Source organism: Salmo salar, chromosome 11 (genome assembly GCF_965601325.2).
Source record: "Salmo salar chromosome 11, fSalSal1, whole genome shotgun sequence".
Taxonomy (NCBI): domain Eukaryota; kingdom Metazoa; phylum Chordata; class Actinopteri; order Salmoniformes; family Salmonidae; genus Salmo; species Salmo salar.
Window position 1 is genome coordinate 10,547,397 of NC_138301.1, and position 19,466 is coordinate 10,566,862.

Sequence of the window (19,466 nt, forward strand, 5' to 3'; positions counted from 1 at the left end):
CACTGTAAGCCCCATGCCTGCCTGCATTGCACTCATTCTAGTGTTTTTGTAGCTACAAGTATTTTTTTATGCTTGCAAATAAAAAAATAAAAACATTGTAAAGAGCACTTTCACTTGTATGTAATTCAAAGACTGTGGATTTCTACTGAAACTTTAAGAATATAGTACTATTAAAATCAGTGGACCTACGGAAATTATGATGGGAGAGGGTGCTCTTTGCAGTAATCGACATGGAAAGTGGGAACATACCGCATCTTTAGATTAGTATATAAAATATGTTGGGGAATTTGTGTCATTTCAAACAGAACTTAAATTTCTGTTGAAGGTTAAGTCAATTGGCGATAACACCTACAGTATGGGAAGTGTTGTCTTGCACACACCATAACAAGACAGAGCTCATGTCACATGAAATGGTGTCTGGTAATAATAGCCATGTATTTCCTGTTCAACGTGAACTATGGGTAAAGGCAGTACACAAAGCTAAGGTGACAAGGTGAGATGTTGAAATGGTTGAGTTAATGTACAGAAAACTACATGACAACAGCAAAACTCATTATGGAGCGATGGACTTCCCAAAAAATATCTTTGCAAGTGCCAGCAAGTCTCTGGGCTAGATTCAAATCTGTATACGCACAATCGCACACAACTTACGTAAGGCTGAGGCTATTCAACTCAATTTCAAGAGGTCACTTTGTACTACATAAGCTGTTTCGCCTTTCCTCTGCTGTTAAAATATTTTCTGATGAAACTGGTACAAGATGGTAGATCATAGACGATAGAAAGGCACCTTTCACTGGGATATCAAAAGAGGCATGATTATTAATAAATGTGTCTTAGGTGATGTCAAGATTAATCATGAGCAGTCTTACTTATTCAACAAGTGTCTCTGACTTTTAGAAGGTAAAATGTTTGAGCAATTTTTTCCTCAGTATATTTTGGCTTGTTTAATTCCAGTGGTAGGTTTGGACACAGTGCATTCAGAAAGTACTCACAGTACTCAGACCCCTTATTCAGACTTTTCACACATTTTGTTATGTTACAGCCTTATTCTAAAATTGATTATTTTTTCTAATCAATCTACATACAATACCCCATAATGATGAAACAAAAACATTTTTGCAGATGTATTCAAATTAAAAAACTGAAATACCTTATTTACATAAGTATTCAGACCCTGTGCTATGAGACTCTAAATTGAGCTCAGGTGCATCCTGTTTCCATTGATCATCCTTGAGATGTTTCTACAACTTGATTAGAGTCCCCCTGTGGTAAATTCAATTGATTGGAAAGGCACACACCTGTCTATATAAGGTCTCACAGTTGAAAGTGCATGTCAGAGATAAAACCAAGCTATGAGGTCGAAGGAATTGTTCCAAGAGCTCCGAGAAAGGATTGTGTCGAGGCACAGATCTGGGGAAGGGTACCAAACAATTTCTGCAGCATTAAAGCACTCCACCAATCAGGCCTTTATGGTAGAGTGGCCAGACGGAAGCCACTCCTCAGTGAAAGGCACATGACAGCCCGCTTGGAGTTTGCCGAAAGGCACTTAAAGGACTCTCAGACCATGAGAAACAAGATTCCTCTGGTCTGATGAAACCAAGACTGAACTCTTTGGCCTGAATGCCAAGCGTCACATCTGGAAGAAACCTGGTGCCATCCCTATGGTTAAGCGTGGTGGTGGCAGCATCATGCTGTGGGGATGTTTCTCAGCAGCAGGGACTGGGAGACTAGTCAGGATCGAGGCAAAGATGAACGGAGCAAAGTACAGAGAGATCCTTGATAAAAAGCTGCTCCAGAGTGCTCAGGACCTCAGACTGGGGCGAACGTTCACCTTCCAACAGGACAATGACCCTAAGCACACAGCCAAGACAATGCAGGAGTGGCTTTGGGCGAAGTCTTTGAATGTCCTTGAGTGGCCCAGCCAGAGGCCGGACTTGAACCCGATCGAACATTTCTGGAGAGACCTGAAAATAGCTGTGCAGCGACGCTCCCCATCCAACCTGACAGAGCTTGAGAGGATCTGCAGAGAAGAATGGGAGAAACTCCCCAAATACAGGTGTGCCAAGCTTGTAGCGTCATACCCAAGAAGACTCTGAGGCTGTAATCGTTGCAAAAGGTGCTTCAACAAAGTACTGAGTAAAGGGTCTAAATAGTACTTTTTTATTTTTAATAAATTAGCAAAAATGTCTAAACCCCTGTTTTTGCTTTGTCATTATGGTGCATTGTGTGTAGATTGATGAGGGAATGTTAATATACATCCAAATTATACAAATGCAAAGGCATTTCCTACATCTCCATGTCAGTCTCTGAACAGGAGGATATATGTTACAGTACCAATTCAAATATGCACCTCTTTCAGAATGCAGTATAATCATAAACGCCTCAAATGACGATATCTAATCTTCTCAGCGTCAAGGCTAACATATTTCAACTATAGTGAAGTCAACTAAAAGGGGGCCTACTGTCTTCATTATTGAAAATGCTGACAATCAATGTGACCATGAAACAAAATGGTGCAGCTTGAGGCTATGTGGCGGAAAGTGATGCGGGCGCTGGAGATGGGGGTGTGAGCAGGCGTGTCTGGGCAGGCGTGAAGTTGTGGATGTTTGTGTGCGTCTTAATTGTCGTTTGTATGTGTATGTTTTCTATTGTTAAAAATGTAATAAAAAATTAATAAAATGTGGACTCCCAAAATATAAAGTGAGAACATATGTTTATGTATGAAGCGTAATAACTGATGTAGAACTACACAATTCATTTACTTTTCATCATCAAATCCAAAATACGTTATTTTCAGTCTGGCATTAGAAACACTCGAGGCCTTTCGTTGACAACATATTTCCTGTCACAGAAACTGATTCAGTGCTACATTTATTCATGTATCTGGCCATAATAGAGAACAGCAATTATTTACAATGAAATGCATCTTAGTTGGCATTATGGGTTGTTTGAAGGTCAAAACTATAAACTTCTGACAACAAACACAATCAAGTAAAAATGTGTATATGTAAGTGTACCTTGTTAATGTGTTTACGAGTATGTTTTACAAGGATGTTTAGTGATTAAATAATAAGAGAAAACATCCAGAGAAACAACTCATTTCAAAATACAGTAGATCCACAGTTACTGTGGTGCTACATTAATTAAACTAGTTATACTGTAGGATAGCTTTTGGAATGAGACTAATTCCTTCCCCTCACTCTCTACACAATATAACATGAACACCATTTAAATTAATCACAGGTCTTTATAAATTATGTTGAATTATATTGCTGGTTTAAATGGCCAGTCATATTTTAACAGATTATAACTATGGAAAATAAATAGCAACCACAAATGATTGGTTTGTATGAAGACAAATTATTATTTTTGTATGTATAAAAAACAACATCCACCCTGTAAATGTACAACTCAAACCTTCAGAACATGTTTGAGTTTGCCGAACATAAAGCAGTTAAATGTTACAAATCTGTAAAAAATGTTGAGGTGAATAAATACGCCTTTGACTTCTGTAACAACATGAGAGAAGAAATGCTTTGTAGTTCTGAAACTAATACATATCAAATGCAAATTTTTATAGTAAATAATGACCAAACACAAAACATTTTTAAATTTATAGTATGTACAAATTATATAAACATCAATCTGCTTAAAAATGCAATAAAAATACACCATGACTTAATTAAGTACATTAAATACAAACTAATCAGCCAACAAAATAAGAAAATCAAGGCAATTGGAGCTGCAGTGCATAAACTGCTTTAACACAGAGCTACTACGATAAGTGTACAGTACCAAATATCCTTATTAAAACTAAGAAATAAAAGAAATTTGCCAAGTGATCATAAAGTAGAACAATATTGATTTACTCAATTCAAATTGTTTGGTGATGAGAAAAGTATTACGTGTAAAATTCCCCACTTTTGTGGATAGTTTGATACCATCACACTGCATTATGGGTGGACAAATCAGTCAACAAATTATAATACTGTACAACAAACAAATAAAACCGTAATCAAAATAATGTCATTTTTGGTAGCCTTAAAGACAGCTGGCCTACAGATCAGAGTGTTCATACCCTTTTGAAATCTACTGATTCATTGTGATCCGTACAGTTGAAACGCTCATGCTGCTTTCATAGACACAGAGAGATACAGCTCCATCGGAGAGTATAACAATACAATTACCTAGACATTCAATTACCCTAGCTCCTGTCCTAAAACCCTGGAGCAAAATTCAACATTCAGTCTAGGTGGATTGCAAGTGCAACACAACCTAGGAAAAAAATGTAACAGAAGAGCCATTTCTTCCAAGCGTTCCGACACAAAACAGCTTTTTTTTGGCAGTGCAATAATCAAGTCCACTGGTCACAAGCATCTCACATGGTGGACCGTAAGAGTCTCTCATCTAGTAGGATTCCAACCAACTCCCTAGCAGGAGAATACAACACTGGCTATCTTTTAACCATCTTCTCTGGTGAGTTTCCTCTTTTAGCTAAAGTAGTTTTGGCACAGGGTTAGGTGATAGGGAAGTGGTGCTGGAGGTCAGGGAGCAGAGGGAGGTCACACAGCTGTCTCCTGGTCCTCTCTCTGGATCATCTGGTAGTGCTGCCGGTTCTCCAAGTAGGCAGCCAGCTCTGCATCCTTGGCCTTCTCTGCACGATGCTTTGGTGTGTCACCCTGCAGCATAAGAGAGGCAATTTGCTCAACATAAAAGACTGCACTGAAGAACCCAACTTTAATTAAGGCAGCATCTATTTCTCCTGAGGTCTGAACATTAAGCCGCAGAGTCAAAGACCAGTCTGGAAGTATTTTTGAGACGTACGAATCATTTGCATTCAGATTTCATCATGGTTTAGATGTAATATTTCCAGTTATCAACAGTGAATATGCACCAAATGTTTGTTTGTCTGTGTGCAAAAGCAAATATAGAATGTTTTTAGACTCAAAGGTTTTCTGATTCATCCAAGAGCTACAGTACCATTTTTGTATGTTTCATTAAACCTTTATTTAACTAGCCAAGTCAGTTAAGAACAAATTCTTATTTACAATGACTCCCTACCCCGCCCAAACCTGGACGATGCTGGGCCAACTGTTCACCGCCCTATGGGACTCCCAATCACGGCCGGATGTGATACAGCCCAGGATCGAACCAGGGTCTATAGTGACGCCTCTAGCACTGAAATGCAGTGCCTTAGACCGCTGTGCCACTCGGGAGCTATCTAAGAAATAGCTTCACAAAACCCAATTATTTCTAATTTCTTGTTTTTTTGAAGTGCAGAGCCCAAAAAAACTCAAGCGAGAGAGAAGAGAACATGGCAAGATGTTGAGATAAAAAGACAGGAAAAGTCATTGCTAAGATATGCTGATGTCTCAAGGCCAAGAGTGAATGTATTGTGAGTGAGAAAGACCGACAGGCAGAAAGGGTGGGAGGATGAAGAGATGGCGGAGAGAAAAGAAAGCCAGGTTGAACTGCATCCCAAGGCCACAGGGTATGAATCAGACTTGCCCCAAATCCTGCAAGATTACATTTTTTCATCAAGACAGACAGACAGACAGACAGACAGACAGACAGACAGACAGACAGACAGACAGACAGACAGAGCTGAGTGTCATGGGCTACAGTACTAGAATAGTGACACCTCAAGCATTCTGTCAGTTGCTTATGAGAGAGACTACATTGCAGACACAACATGTGCAGTGAGAGTTTGGATAGGAAAATTCTTCAAGCCTTGACATGAAAATCAAGACATCTTAAATGTGGTAGTCTGAGCTTTCCAGGACATAAATCTGAGATAAAAACCAGCTGTGGGGTCTTCAGAAGGAGGATCTTGTGAAATACTATAGTAAAAAATGAAAGCCTTGTGTTCCAACTGCCTTCCACACACTGTCGACAGTAGCTTAAACAAATGTATCCATTTGGCAATCTCTGCAGGAGAGGGTAAACACATAAGATATTTTATGGTGGAGCCACTTGGAGGTAAGTACTTTAATTGACTTTGCAGGCATCTGGCTAGTTTGGTTCAGAGGGGACGTGTAGGGCACCGCTGTAATGCTCCCCCACCCGGTGTACAATTAGCGTGTCATAAGAAAGACAAGCTAATTTTCCTTCTGGATGATGATTAGGCCACTCTATACCCACCACTTATCCATTTTACATTTGAGTAATTTAGCAGATCCTCTTATCCAGAGTGACTTACCCCTCTTAAGATGCCACTGGAGAACAAGGCTGACGTTTTACGTATTCCTAACCAATTGTGTTTTTTTGTTAGTTTCTTTGCGTTGCTGCCTTCAGGGTGGGCTGCCTTCTGAGAATTCATAGGCGATCGAATAAACCCTCACTTCCTTCCATTCTGCTAGCAAACGTGCAATCTTTGGAAAATAAAATCGACGACCTATGCAGAAGATTAAACTACCAACGGGACATTCAAAACTATAATGTCTTATGCTTCACAGAGATGACATTGTCAACATACAGCTGTACAGTTATATGCTGTACTGGCAGGACAGAACAGCGGCATCTGGTAAGCTGGTGAACAACAGCTGGTGCACGATATCTAAGGAAGTCTCGAGGTTTTGCTCACCTGAGGTAGAGTATCTCATGATAAGTTGTAGACCACACTATCTACCTAAAGAATTTTCTTCTGTATTTTTCGTAGCTGTCTACATACCACCACAGACTGATGCTGGCACAAAGACCGCACTGAATGAGCTGTATTCCGCCATAAGCAAACAGGAAAACGCTCACCCAGAGGCGGCGCTCCTAGTAGCCGGGGACTTTAATGCAGGGAAACTTAAATCCGTCTTACCAAATTTCTATCAGCCACAGTGTCTTCTGATCCCTCCTGTCTCAGCCTCCAGTATTTATGCTGCAGTAGTTTGTGTGTCGGGGGGCTAGGGTCAGTCTGTTACATCTGGAGTATTTCTCTTGTCTTATCCGGTGTCCTGTGTGAATTTAAATATGCTCTCTCTAATTATCTCTTTCTCTCTTTCTGTCTTTCTCTCGGAGGACCTGAGCCCTAGGACCATGCCTCAGGACTACCTGGCATGATGACTCCTTGCTGTCCCCAGTCCACCTGGCCGTGCTGCTGCTCCAGTTTCAACTGTTCTGCCTGCGGCTATGGAACCCTGACCTGTTCACCGGACGTGCTTGTTGCACCCTCGACAACTACTATGATTATTATTATTTGACCATGCTGGTCATTTATGAACATTTTAACATCTTGACCATGTTCTGTTATAATATCCACCCTGCACAGCCAGAAGAGGACTGGCCACCCCTCATAGCCTGGTTCCTCTCTAGGTTTCTTCCTAGGTTTTTGGCCTTTCTAGGGAGTTTTTCCTAGGGAGTTTTTCCTAGCCACCGTGCTTCTTTCACATGCATTGCTTGCTGTTTGGGGTTTTAGGCTGGGTTTCTGTACAGCACTTTGAGATATCAGCTGATGTACGAAGGGCTATATAAATAAATTTGATTTGATGTTAAATATGCAACCAGAGGGAAAAGAAACTCTGCACCACCTTTACTCCACACACAGAGACACGTACAAAGCTCTCCCTCACCCTCCATTTGGCAGATCTGACCATAAATCTATCCTCCTGATTCCTGCTTACAAGATAAAACTAAAGCAGGAAGCACCAGTGACTCGATCAATAAAAAAGTGGTCAGATGAAGCAGATGCTAAGCTATAGGACTGTTTTTCTAGCACAGACTGGAATATATTCTGGGATTCCTCCGATGGCATTGAGGAGTACACCACATCAGTCATTGACTACAAAGGGAAGCACAGCCGAGAGCTGCCCAGTGACACGAGCCTACCAGACGAGCTAAACTATTTCTATGCTCGCTTCGAGGCTGTTCCGGAAGACTGTGTGATCATGCTCTCCGCAGCCGATGTGAGCAAGACCTTTAAACAGGTCAACATTCACAAGACGGATTACCAGGACGCGTGCTCCGGGGATGTGCTGACCAACTGGCAGGTGTCTTCACTGACATTTTCAACCTCTCCCTATCCGAGTCTGTAATACCAACATGTTTCAAGCAGATACTCATAGTCCCTGTGCCCAAGAACATGAAGGTAACCTGCCTAAATGACTACAGACCCGTAGCACTCACGTCTGTAGCCATGAAGTGCTTTGAAAGGCTGGTCATGGCTCACATCAACACCATAATCCCAGAAAGCCTAGACCCACTCCAATTTGCATACCGCCCCAACAGATCCACAGATGATGCAATCTATATTACGCTGCCCTTTCCCACCTGGACAAAAGGAACACCTATGTGAGAATGCTGTTCATTGACTACAGCTCAGTGTTCAACACCATAGTGCCCTCAAAGCTCATCAATAAGCTAAGGACCCTGGGACTAAACACTTCCCTCTGCAACTGGATCCTGGACTTCCTGACCGGCCGCCCCCAGGTGGTAAGGGTAGGTAACAACACATCCGCCACGCTGATCCTCAACACAGGGGCCCCTCAGGGGTGCGTGCTCAGTCCCCTCCTGTACTCCCTGTTCACTCATGACTGCACGGCCAGGCACGACTCCAACACCATCATTAAGTTTGCTGATGACACAACAGTGGTAGGTCTGATCACCGACAACGACGAGACGGCCTATAGGGAGGAGGTCAGAGACCTGGCCGTGTGGTGCCAGGACAACAACCTCTCCCTCAACGTGATCAAGACAAAAGAGATGACTGTGGACCACAGGAAAAAGAGGACCGAGCACACCCCCATTCTCATCGACGGGGCTGTAGTGAAGCAGGTTGAGAGCTTCAAGTTCCTTGGTGTTCACACCAACAAACTATCATGGTCCAAACACACCAAGACAGTCATGAAGAGGGCACAACAAAACCTATTCGCCCTCAGGAGACTGAAAAGATTTGGCATGGGTCCTCAGATCCTCAAAAGGTTCTACAGCTGCACCATCGAGAGTATCCTGACTGGTTGTATCACTGCCTGGTATGGCAACTGCTCGGCCTCTGACCGCAAGACACTACAGAGGGTAGTGCGTACGGCCACGGTACATCACTGGGGCCAAGCTTCCTGTCATCCAGGACCTCTACACCAGGCGGTGTCAGAGGAAGGCCCTAAAAATTGTCAAAGACTCCAGCCACTCTAGTCAGACTGTTCTCTCTGCTACCGCACAGCAAGCAGTACCGGAGCACCAAGTCTAGGTCCAAGAGGCTTCTAAACGGCTTCAACCCCCAAGCCATAAGACTCCTGAACATCTAATCAAATGGCTACCCAGACTATTTGCATGGCCCCCCTTTACACCGCTGTTACTCTCTGTTATCATCTATGCAGCCACTTTAATAACTCTACCTACAGTACATGTACATATTACCTCAACTAACCGGTGCCCCCGCACATTGAATCTGTACCGGTACCCCGCTATTGTACCGGTACCCCGTCTCGCTATTGTTATATTACTGCTGCTCTTTAATTACTTGTTACTTTTATTTAAAATTCTTACTCATATTTTTTTAAACTGCATTGTTGGTTAGGGGGTCGTAAGTAAGCATGTGACTAGTAAAATGTGATTTGATTTGAAGAGCAATTAGGGTTAAGTGCCTTTCTCAAGGGCACATTTTTCACCTAGTCGGTCGGGGATTCGAACCAGCGACCTTTCGCACCCAACGAGCTTAACCGCTAGGCTACCTGCCGCCCTATAAAACACTTCTCAGGGGTAGCCTATGCATCAACTTGGTTTCTTTTGGCCAAATAAAGAGTCAAGCGATGAGGGAAGAGGGAGCGTTGCTCTCACCTGTAAGTCTGTCTTCATGAGGGATGCCCCTGCCTCTACCAGGTAGTGACAGATAGTCCTCTGACACAGTGACGCTGCTTTGTGCAACACTGTCTCCCCACTGAGACAGAGAGAGAGAGAGAGAGACTTTTAACTAGATACATCACACAGAATGTGTGTTAAATGAACATTTCAAAATCCATGTCTTAAACTTACTTTTCTTTTTCTGTTACATCCAGGATATCTGTGGGTGCTGTTTTTTGGGAGGGGGCAGGGGGAAAAAAAGACATTTCAAAGCATGTCCCTAAACCAATTACAATGCTCCAAGATACTACTTTTATAGAGTAGTAAAAAGCTGGTGTAGGAGGACAGAAAACATATCCTTTTCAAATATTGGAATGTATCATTCGTTGTTGAGCAAGAAAGACTCCATAAACGACAACAAGCGTACACAGAGTGAGATGTCCCTGCGCTGTGGCTCGTCTTAAACAATGTTCATGACCCTCAAATATATGGCGTTCCACACCTGGGACATTATTCTACTATCACAAAACATAAGAGCATACTGTGCTGGGTTAACTTCTGATACATAGTTCATATTTGAGGATCACAGACTCACTTTGGGAAATCCCACAGAATTATTCAGTATTGTGAGGGGGATGTCCTTACCTACAGACTTAAATAGAACACATAAATGTGTATTGCCTTGTCCCTACCATTGTCCAGGATGTATTTGACAGTCTCCTTGCTACCAGTGTCCACAGCATAGTGTAGCAGGGTGTATCCTGGGGGGTCCTGCACTGACAGGTCAGCTCCCAGCTTGTGCAGCTCCTTCAGCTGGGAGAAAAGGGCACATGGTTATGACTGGAGGAGTGGGTGGGGAAAGTGACTGCATGTCCAGAGGAATGGGGTAATAGACTGCATTTTTATTCATTGCCGACCAGAGAAAGGCTTACCCTGAGGTAAAGTCATGACAGAAGTGATCATCATTCCCTTGTTGAATGTATCAATTAGTGAGCCTACATTCACTATACAGTATGTATACCTACAGTACCAGTCAATAGTTTGGACACACCTATTCATTCAAGGGTTTTTTTTTTTTTAAATTTAAAACTATTTTCTACATTGTAGGATAATAGTGAAGACATCAAAACTACGAAATAACACATATGGAATCATGTAGAAACGAAAAAAAAAAAAGTGTCCAACAAATCAAAATATATTTTATATTTGAGATTTCTTCAAAATAGCCACCCTTTGCCTTGATGACAGCTTTGCACACTCTTGGCATTCACTCAGCCAGCATCACTTTATTGGTTACTACATGATTCCATATATGTGACATTTCATAGTTTTGATGTCTTCACCAATGTAGAAAATAATAAAAATAAAGAAAAACCCTTGAATGAGTAGGTGTGTCCAAACATTTGACTGGTACTGTATATGTAGTGTGCATATCCATTGGCCACTGTGGCTCCCACTCACCTTCAGATGGTCTTTGCGCTTCACACATTCAATCAACACTTCCGGTGATACTGTAAGAAGGTAAAGATATGAGAGGAGGCTGTAGATTCAGTAGTCATAACAATATCAGACCATAATACATGACAGTGTCCTTTGGGGAAAGATCTGAGCAGTGTGCCAGTGTTCCTGAATAGCTCTTTATGGGGCACGTGTTTGTTTGGTTTTAGTACTATATGTCTTATGTAAGACTGACAGTCTTGGGAAAGGAGCCTCAAACTGAATTGATGAGCAAAAACATTGTCAATCTATTTACTCAGCTGACATGGACAGTAATGAGAGCAAGATGCATGTTGCTGCCTTCAGTAGAGACCCAGTGTATAAACACTGGATCACCAAACGTTTTAAATTAACACGGATAATCACATTAGCGCCTGTTGAGTTCTTGGGTTCAGTCTCAATATGGCAAATCCTTGTTCAAAGCACCAAAATGCCCTTTGTAGATTATTTACCCTAATCCACCCATCTGCATGTTTTCCGTCGAGGCAGGAAAACAGTCAACTCAAAATTCCCCACAGCATTCTCACAAATCTCAGTTAGCCAGCTCCGCGAGTCAAACAGTTGCTACCATGACGTCTGCGTCTGAAGATACAGTATGCTCTAGAATCCTGCTGTCAGAGCTGAACAACCATAATTAGAATGGGGCTGCTACTGGAAATTTTGTTTCTTGTCCTTTAGAAAACAACAACTCGAGAGATGCCAAGTCAGGTCTCGAGAATATATTCTGACTGGGCTCACGCCAGAATCCTCGTGAGGGATGGACTTAAATGCTAATGTGTTTCCTGTGAATTTTAATAATCCTTCCCTGCAGCACTCTAGTTCAAATGCTGTGAAATGCATATCTTAAGTGCCAATAATCTTTTTTGGGGGTAAAACCCTTCGCATGATGGCAGGTGAACTTCCGGGGGCTTGTTTAAGCAGGGCCACAAACGCTAAGACATTTTTTAGCCACCTCTTGAATCCAGCTAAAAAAAGCACCAGGCTCTTATCGTTCGACTTTATTCATAGTGAGACTTCATTCTGACAGGAATTAGCTGGCGGTGGATATCAGTTTCTTAAACCTTGATTGTGGGCACCGATTTACACGCATTCACTTGCTGCCAAGTTCACGAGGTCAATTTATAATCACCTAGTGCAACAATTGAAAGTGTGTTTGTTTTACCTTTGTCTGTATTGCACAGTGTATTCTTCTCCGACCTGGAGGAGATAGAGAGCAAGACACGATTAAAGCAATACGAATCAAACAGTTCACTTATCTGTCTACAAAACAAAACGCATACAAAGCCCACCTCTCTGCACCCCTTGGGTTTTCAGAGCAAACATCCATGATAGGAGCAAAAACTAAAACAAACCAAATCCCCAAAACAAAATGTCCCAAAAAAAGACTTGCTTCGGTTGCATGGTTTTGGTTCAGATGAGACGTGGTGTGGTTAATCAAGTCCCTTGATTTGCTCTGCTTTTCCAGGCGTCCCTTGCCTGCCAACTAGCCCAAGGTAAAATATTCTAATACGTGTGTTTGCAGCCAAAAGAGCTCCCCCTCCCTCCCTCTCCTCCATTCTGATTCAGCCAAACACACACACACACACACACACCACACACACACACACACACACACACACACACACACACACACACACACACACACAGAGCCGAGTCAGTAGGGCAGTGTGATTGGACAGAGAGGCAGCTTTTGGGCCTCCCTGCTGTCACTCCAGGTTATGTTACTGTCTGATCCTGGCTGGGCTGTCTGTTTGCCAGAAGCCAAATCCCCCACACACTAATCCACTGAGAACTGACACAAGGCTAACATCAAAACGCACACAGGCAGGAACAGTGAAGCTGAGACTGACTGTCTGAGGAGTAGGCCCTGAACTGACCAGACAGATTATCCTACTGACTGGTCAACCCCACCTTTCTCAGGCTGGTCTAAAGACTGGCTCTTCATCTTTGTTATTAGCACAGAGCAGAAGGGGTAAACAATAATGGGTATGAAAGGTGTGAATATATAAAGAACAGAGGGTCAGAGACCATTGTATTAAGTGAGAATAAAAAACACCTGCCTGAATAGATACTATAATAGTCATCTACCAAATCAAAGCAAACTTTAAATTTGTCACATGCGCCGAATACAACATGTGTAGACCTTACCGTGAAATGCTTACTTCCAAGCCCCTTAACCAACAGTGCAATTCAAGAAAGAGTTAAGAAAATATTGACCAAATAAACTAAAGTAAAAAATTATAAAAAGCAACAATAAAATAACAATAACGAAGCTATATACGGGGGGTACCGGTACCGAGTCAATGTGCGGGGATACAAGTTAGTTGAGGTAATTTGTACATGTAGGTAGGGGTGAAGTGACTATGCATAGATAATAAACAGCAAGTAGCAGCAGTGTAAAAAACAAATGGGGGGAGGGGTGTCAATGTAAATAATCCGGTGGCCATTTGATTAATTGTTCAGCAGTCTTATGGCTTGGGGGTAGAAGCTGTTAAGGAGCCTTTTGGTCCTAGACTTGGCGCTCCGGTACCGGTAGCAGAGAAAACAGTCTATGACTTGGGTAACTGGAGTCTGACAATTTTTTGGGCTTTCCTCTGACACCGCCTAGTATAGAGGTCCTGGATGGCAGGAAGCTTGGCCCCAGTGATGTACTGGGCCGTACACACTACCCCCTGTAGCGACTTACGGTAAGATGACGAGCAGTTACCATACCAAGCGTTGATGCAACCGGTCAGGATGCTCTCGAAAGTGCAGCTGCAGAACTTTTTGTGGATCTGGGGACCCATGCCAAATCTTTTCAGTCTCCTGAGGGAGAAAAGGTGTTGTTGTGCCCTCTTCACAACTGTCTTGGTGTGTTTGGACCATGATAGTTCGTTGGTGATGTGGACACCAAGGAACTTGAAACTCTCGACCCGCTCCACTACAGCCCCGTCGATGTTAATGGAGGCCTGTTCGGCCTGCCTTTTCCCGTAGTCCATGATCAGCTCCTTTGTCTTGCTCACATTGAGGGAGAGGTTGGTGTTCTGGCACCACACTGCCAGGTCTCTGAAGGCCAACTCATTGTTGTCAGTGATCAGGCCTACCACTGTTGTATCGTCGGCAAACTTAATGATGGTGTTGGAGTCATGTTTGGCCATGCAGTCGTGGGTGAACAGGGAGTACAGGAGGACTAAGCACACACCCCTGAGGGGCCCCAGTGTTGAGTATCAGCGCAGCAGACGTGTTGTTGCCTACCCTTACCACCTGGGGGCAGCCCGTCAGGAAGTCCAGGATCCAGTTGCAGAGGGAGGTGTTTAGCCCCAGAGTCCTTAGCTTAGTGAACAAGCTTTGTGACCACTATGGTGTTGAACGCTGAGCTGTAGTCAATGAACAGCATTCTCACATAGGCGTTCCTTTTGTCCAGGTGGGAAAGGGCAGTGTGGAGTGTGATTGAGATTGTGTCATCTGTGGATCTGTTGGGGCAGTATGTGAATTGGAGTGGGTCTAGGGTATCCGAGAGGATGCTGTTGATGTGAGCCATGACCAGCCTTTCATAGCACTTCATGGCTACCGATGTGAGTGCTACGGGGCGGTAATCATTTAGGCAGGTTACCTTTGCTTCCTTGGGCACAGGGACTATGGTGGTCTGCTTGAAACATGTAGGCATTACAGACTCGGTCAGGGAGAGGTTGAAAATGTCAGTGAAGACACTTGCCAGTTGGTCCGCGCATGCTTTGAGTACACGTTCTGGTAATCTGTCTGGCCCAGCGGCTTTCAACAACAGTTTCTACACTGTCCCATACGAGAAACAACAAGCGTTGCTTCTCTCCGGCTTAGAACAGGTTAGAAATAGGACAAAACTCCTATTATTATAATAGCTATATTGAACACTTGCATAGTTTAACTTTGACAGTAATGATACGTACATTAACGTTAACTCTAAAAGTGCAGTGTCACACAATGGTGCAACACAAACTCATTCTGTGTATAGGTTGGGAGTGTGTGAAAGATGGAGGTCCTGATCAAGCAATACCCTGAATGTGCTACAGTATATTAAATTCTGAATTTATCATTGTCAATTTTTATTGCAGCATGAGGTGAAACGGAACACTTGAACACTTGCATAGTTTAACTTTGACAGTAATGATACGTACATTAACGTTAACTCTATGAATTAATGTCTATATGAATATCAATTACAAACATATTGTATTCTTTGTACTAGTTTTTTTAGAACCTGCTAATTGAAATGTAATTGTTTTGGTCAGGTTGTTCAGGAAAAGTTCAAGCTGAGGCAGGTGAGGTTGCAGGGTCTCCAGATCAGGCTACTGAGGCTAGGTCTCCTTTAGAAGATGGAAGAGGGAAGCATAGCAATAGGTAATGCGCTATGGATTCCAGCCTGGATTATTTCACTATAGCAGTGCTCTAAACAATCTTCTAAACATTAACATAGAGTATCGAATGGATGAATAGCGAATTCTGAAACAAAAATATAAAAATGTTTATTACTTTTAAACAAAATGATGGTAATTAAGCTGTCCAACTACAACCTGAGCATTGAGGACTGAGTGCCGATTACCTTCCCCCTCCCACCGGACGGCACTGGCCTAATTCTCGCCGCCCTACAGGACCCCCCGGCCACAAACGGCAATGGCGTGACCGGGATTTGTACCCCGGTTATAGTTGCACTCTAAGGCAGGTCCCTAGACCATTGAGAGAATACAAGTTCAACAACATCTTGTTGTCTCCTTACAGGCCACATCGGATACATGCTACAGTGAAAGAGGGCATGAAGGAGCACATTTTATCTTTCCCAAGAACCCAGAACCACTACTCTCGGATGAAGGGGTATGTACACAGAGAATACCTCAGCCCTGATCTGAATTTGTTGCGAATGTACCGACTCTACAAAGAGAAGAATACCACATCATCTGCAAAATTCTAGGTTTATAGGGACATTTTCAAACAGCAGAGTCTCAATTTCGGCCAACCCAGGAGTGACACCTGTGGCAAATGTGACGCATTCTTCACTAAGATGTCAGCAGCAACATCTGAAGAGGAGAAGAGGAAGATTGCAGTTGAAAGTGAGTTGCACCATCGAAAAGCCGAAAAGGCCTACACACGGCTTCAAAGTGACACTGAGTGGGCTAAAGCCAATGCTGACTGCCATGTAATTTCTGTGGATCTTCAGGGGGTGATGTACACCCCTAATCTGACCCACTCCAATGTCTACTACCAGCGGCAGCTGTCAAATTTTAACCTTTGCATCCAGGAACTTGGAAAAGAAGATCCTGCATACATGTGTGTTTGGCATGAGGGGATTGCACACCGAGGGTCCATTGAGGTAGCAAGCTGCATATTGAAGTGGGTGAAGACAAAATTCACGCCACTCACCAAACCAGAGGTGCGCAAGTTGATCATCTTCAGTGACAGATGCTGTGGGCAGAATAACAACTGGCGGATGCTCAATCTGATGTCGATGCTCATCTCTATGGGTTACTTTACCCAAGTTGAGCAGAAGTTCATGGTCTCTGGTCATTCTTTTCTTCCTTGCGATCGATCTTTTGCCACCATCGAGAAGAGGCGCAAGGTGTCAGTCCTTCATACAGCTGATGATGTTTCAAATATGATACTTGAAGCACAACCAGCGAAACCATTCAAGGTGATGAGGATGCAACGTGAAGACTTCAGGCACCTTCCAGATTCTGTCCTCAAGCGACCAGCTGGACTACAGATCACCTCAGTGAGGTGGTTAAAAGTCCCAGGTATTGGGAAAGGAATCGATCACAAACATTGGCTCATTCTAAGATCCGATGACAGTATATCACAGGTATTGCACAGAGAATAGTTTACTAACATTCATCATCAACATGCAACATGTTGTTCTAACAATAAAATATCCTAGTGCTTGACTGTGAAAGTTGTTTATTGATGTCAGGAACTTAAAATGTTTCTGTTGTAATTTCAGTTGAGGATCCTTGGAATCTGTACGCCAGACAGAGCCACAGTCTATTTGAGGGATGGAAATCGTGGCTGATCTCCAAACCAAAACAAGGAGCTACACCTCAACCTCCCTATTTTGCAAGCCACTACCCTAGAGCATATGAGAGTCCTCTGCCCATCAAAAAAAACAAGCACCAAGATCTGATGACCATGCTAAACTACTTGCCAGCTGCTGCACGCTCTTTTTATAAATCACTGCAGAGTGAATAATTTGATGTTAAACCAAGCTACATAATTAACCGTTTTTTTTCTGTGAGTTTATGATCCCCTGAACCTGTATAGTATGTTGAATCTGAATACATTTCAGAAGACATGTCACCCCTATTGTAGGAAATTAAATGTATAGTAGGTGTTTTCTATGTGAATCAATTTGTGTATGATTTCAACCAGCACAATATATTGAATTCATTTCATTTTAAGATGTTGTTCCTAGTGTAGAAAATGTTATGTACAATGTGTTCTGTTGAGAATGATTTTGTGTGTGATCATTTGAACCTTTTTTAATTTGAATTAGTTAAAAACAAATAAGTCATCACATACAGTATGTGAGTATTCATTTGATCTTGATTCCCTTTTGTTATTCATTACAATACACAGTACGTCTCTCTGTCACCACATTTAGCATCAACTCTAAGCAGTTAATACTTATTTACTGCTGTCACCTCAGTACAGGACATTTCTTGCCTTTAGCATGGGTTTAACGCAATTCAAAACTTAATTGCTGATCATAGTGTTAAACGCAAAGAGAATGGTTTTCTGAACGTTTTGTAATATTGACCTTAGGGACCTGCATATTGGCACATCACATTGATCCATATTTGATATGTAGAAGTTGTGCTTCTTTTGATTGAATTCTATTTTTGTAGTTATTCTATGGTATGTTCACATTGAGGGCTTCATTTTAAATGAGACTAAGATTTCATGACTCAACTTTTAAGAAAAGTCATCAGTGCTAAAGTTGATAGACCACCTTTAAATGAACCTCCATACAAATGAATTAACTACATATTGCATTTAAGTTATTTACATGAAGGGCATCTGCACTTGAAAGTACTTAAAACATCATATCAGGTGTTAAAAAAGGACATCTTACAAGTGTCATGGAAAATGTCACATATACTGTTCTTCCACAAACTGAAATCATCACTGGAGATATACTGTTCTTCCACATTCTAAAAATTAAAATGGCAATAAAAAAAGTATTTTTTGAAATAACAAAAAAATATAAATTGTTGTTGGAAGATATGAGTATGGTGAATTATTTGTCAACCATAAAACACCTAATGTGGTACACACAATTAATAATATAAAAATAAGTGATTATCTTAAAATGGAAAAATTGTCACATATATGGTTCTTCGTCTGTAGGATTCGAATGTTGACCTGTTAAAAGGTCTTACTCACATCGGCAACATAGAGCGTTATTACACAGTCATCCAGAACAGCTGGTGCTCTCATGCATGCTTCAGTGTTTCTTGCCTCGAAGCGAGCATAAAAGGCATTTAGCTCGTCTGGTAGGCTCACGTCACTGGGCAGCCCGTGGCTGGGTTTCCTTTTGTAGTCCGTAATAGTTTTCAAGCCCTGCCACATCCGACGAGCGTCAGAGTTGGTGTAGTAGGATTCAATTTAATCCTGTATTGACGCTTTGCTTGTTTGATGGTTCGTCTGAGAGCATGGGGGAATTTTTTGTAAGCGTCCAGATTAGTGTCCCGCTCCTTGAAAGCGGCAGCTCTAGCCTTTAGATCGATGTGGATGTTGCCTGTAATCCATGGCTTCTGGTTGGGATATGCACGTACAGTCACTATGGGGACGACGTCGTCGATGCACTTATTGATGAAGCCTATGACTGAGGTGTTATACTCCTCAATGCCATTTGATGAATCCCGGAACATATTCCAGTCTGTGCTAGCAAAACAGTCCTGTAGCTTAGCATCCGCGTCATCTGACCACTTCCGTATTGCGCGAGTCACTGGTACTTCCTGCTTTAGTTTTTGCTTGTAAGCAGGAATCAGGAGGATAGAATTATGGTCAGATTTGCCAAATGGAGGATTAATGGCTAAGCAAGCATTTAGTAAAGCCATATTGATATTAAAAGATTACGAGATTTGTGTGACTAAACAAAGCATTATTACAATGTCACTAGAATCTTACAAAACAAACCCATCTTGATTTTCAGGTGGATTGCTGCTGTAATTGAACATCTTCATCAGACAGAGTATACT

The 19,466-nt window shown here is 42.3% G+C and overlaps 1 protein-coding gene across 17 annotated transcripts in view; it reads right to left on the minus strand.

Annotated features, from left to right (window-relative positions):
• Nucleotides 1-1,166: 1,166 nt before the first annotated feature.
• The window catches only part of dgkza (diacylglycerol kinase, zeta a), a 141,606-nt gene continuing 123,306 nt past the window's right edge, over nucleotides 1,167-19,466 (minus strand). For all 17 annotated transcript variants that reach the window (XM_045689028.2, XM_014126422.3, XM_082957737.1 and 14 more), the window contains 6 exons: nucleotides 12,425-12,459; nucleotides 11,227-11,276; nucleotides 10,458-10,578; nucleotides 9,958-9,994; nucleotides 9,763-9,862; nucleotides 1,167-4,679 (listed from right to left, as the gene is read on the minus strand). In XM_045689028.2, the coding sequence (XP_045544984.2) occupies nucleotides 4,563-4,679; nucleotides 9,763-9,862; nucleotides 9,958-9,994; nucleotides 10,458-10,578; nucleotides 11,227-11,276; nucleotides 12,425-12,459 (460 nt within the window). In that variant the 3' untranslated portion in view covers nucleotides 1,167-4,562. The remainder of the gene's footprint in view (nucleotides 4,680-9,762; nucleotides 9,863-9,957; nucleotides 9,995-10,457; nucleotides 10,579-11,226; nucleotides 11,277-12,424; nucleotides 12,460-19,466) is intronic.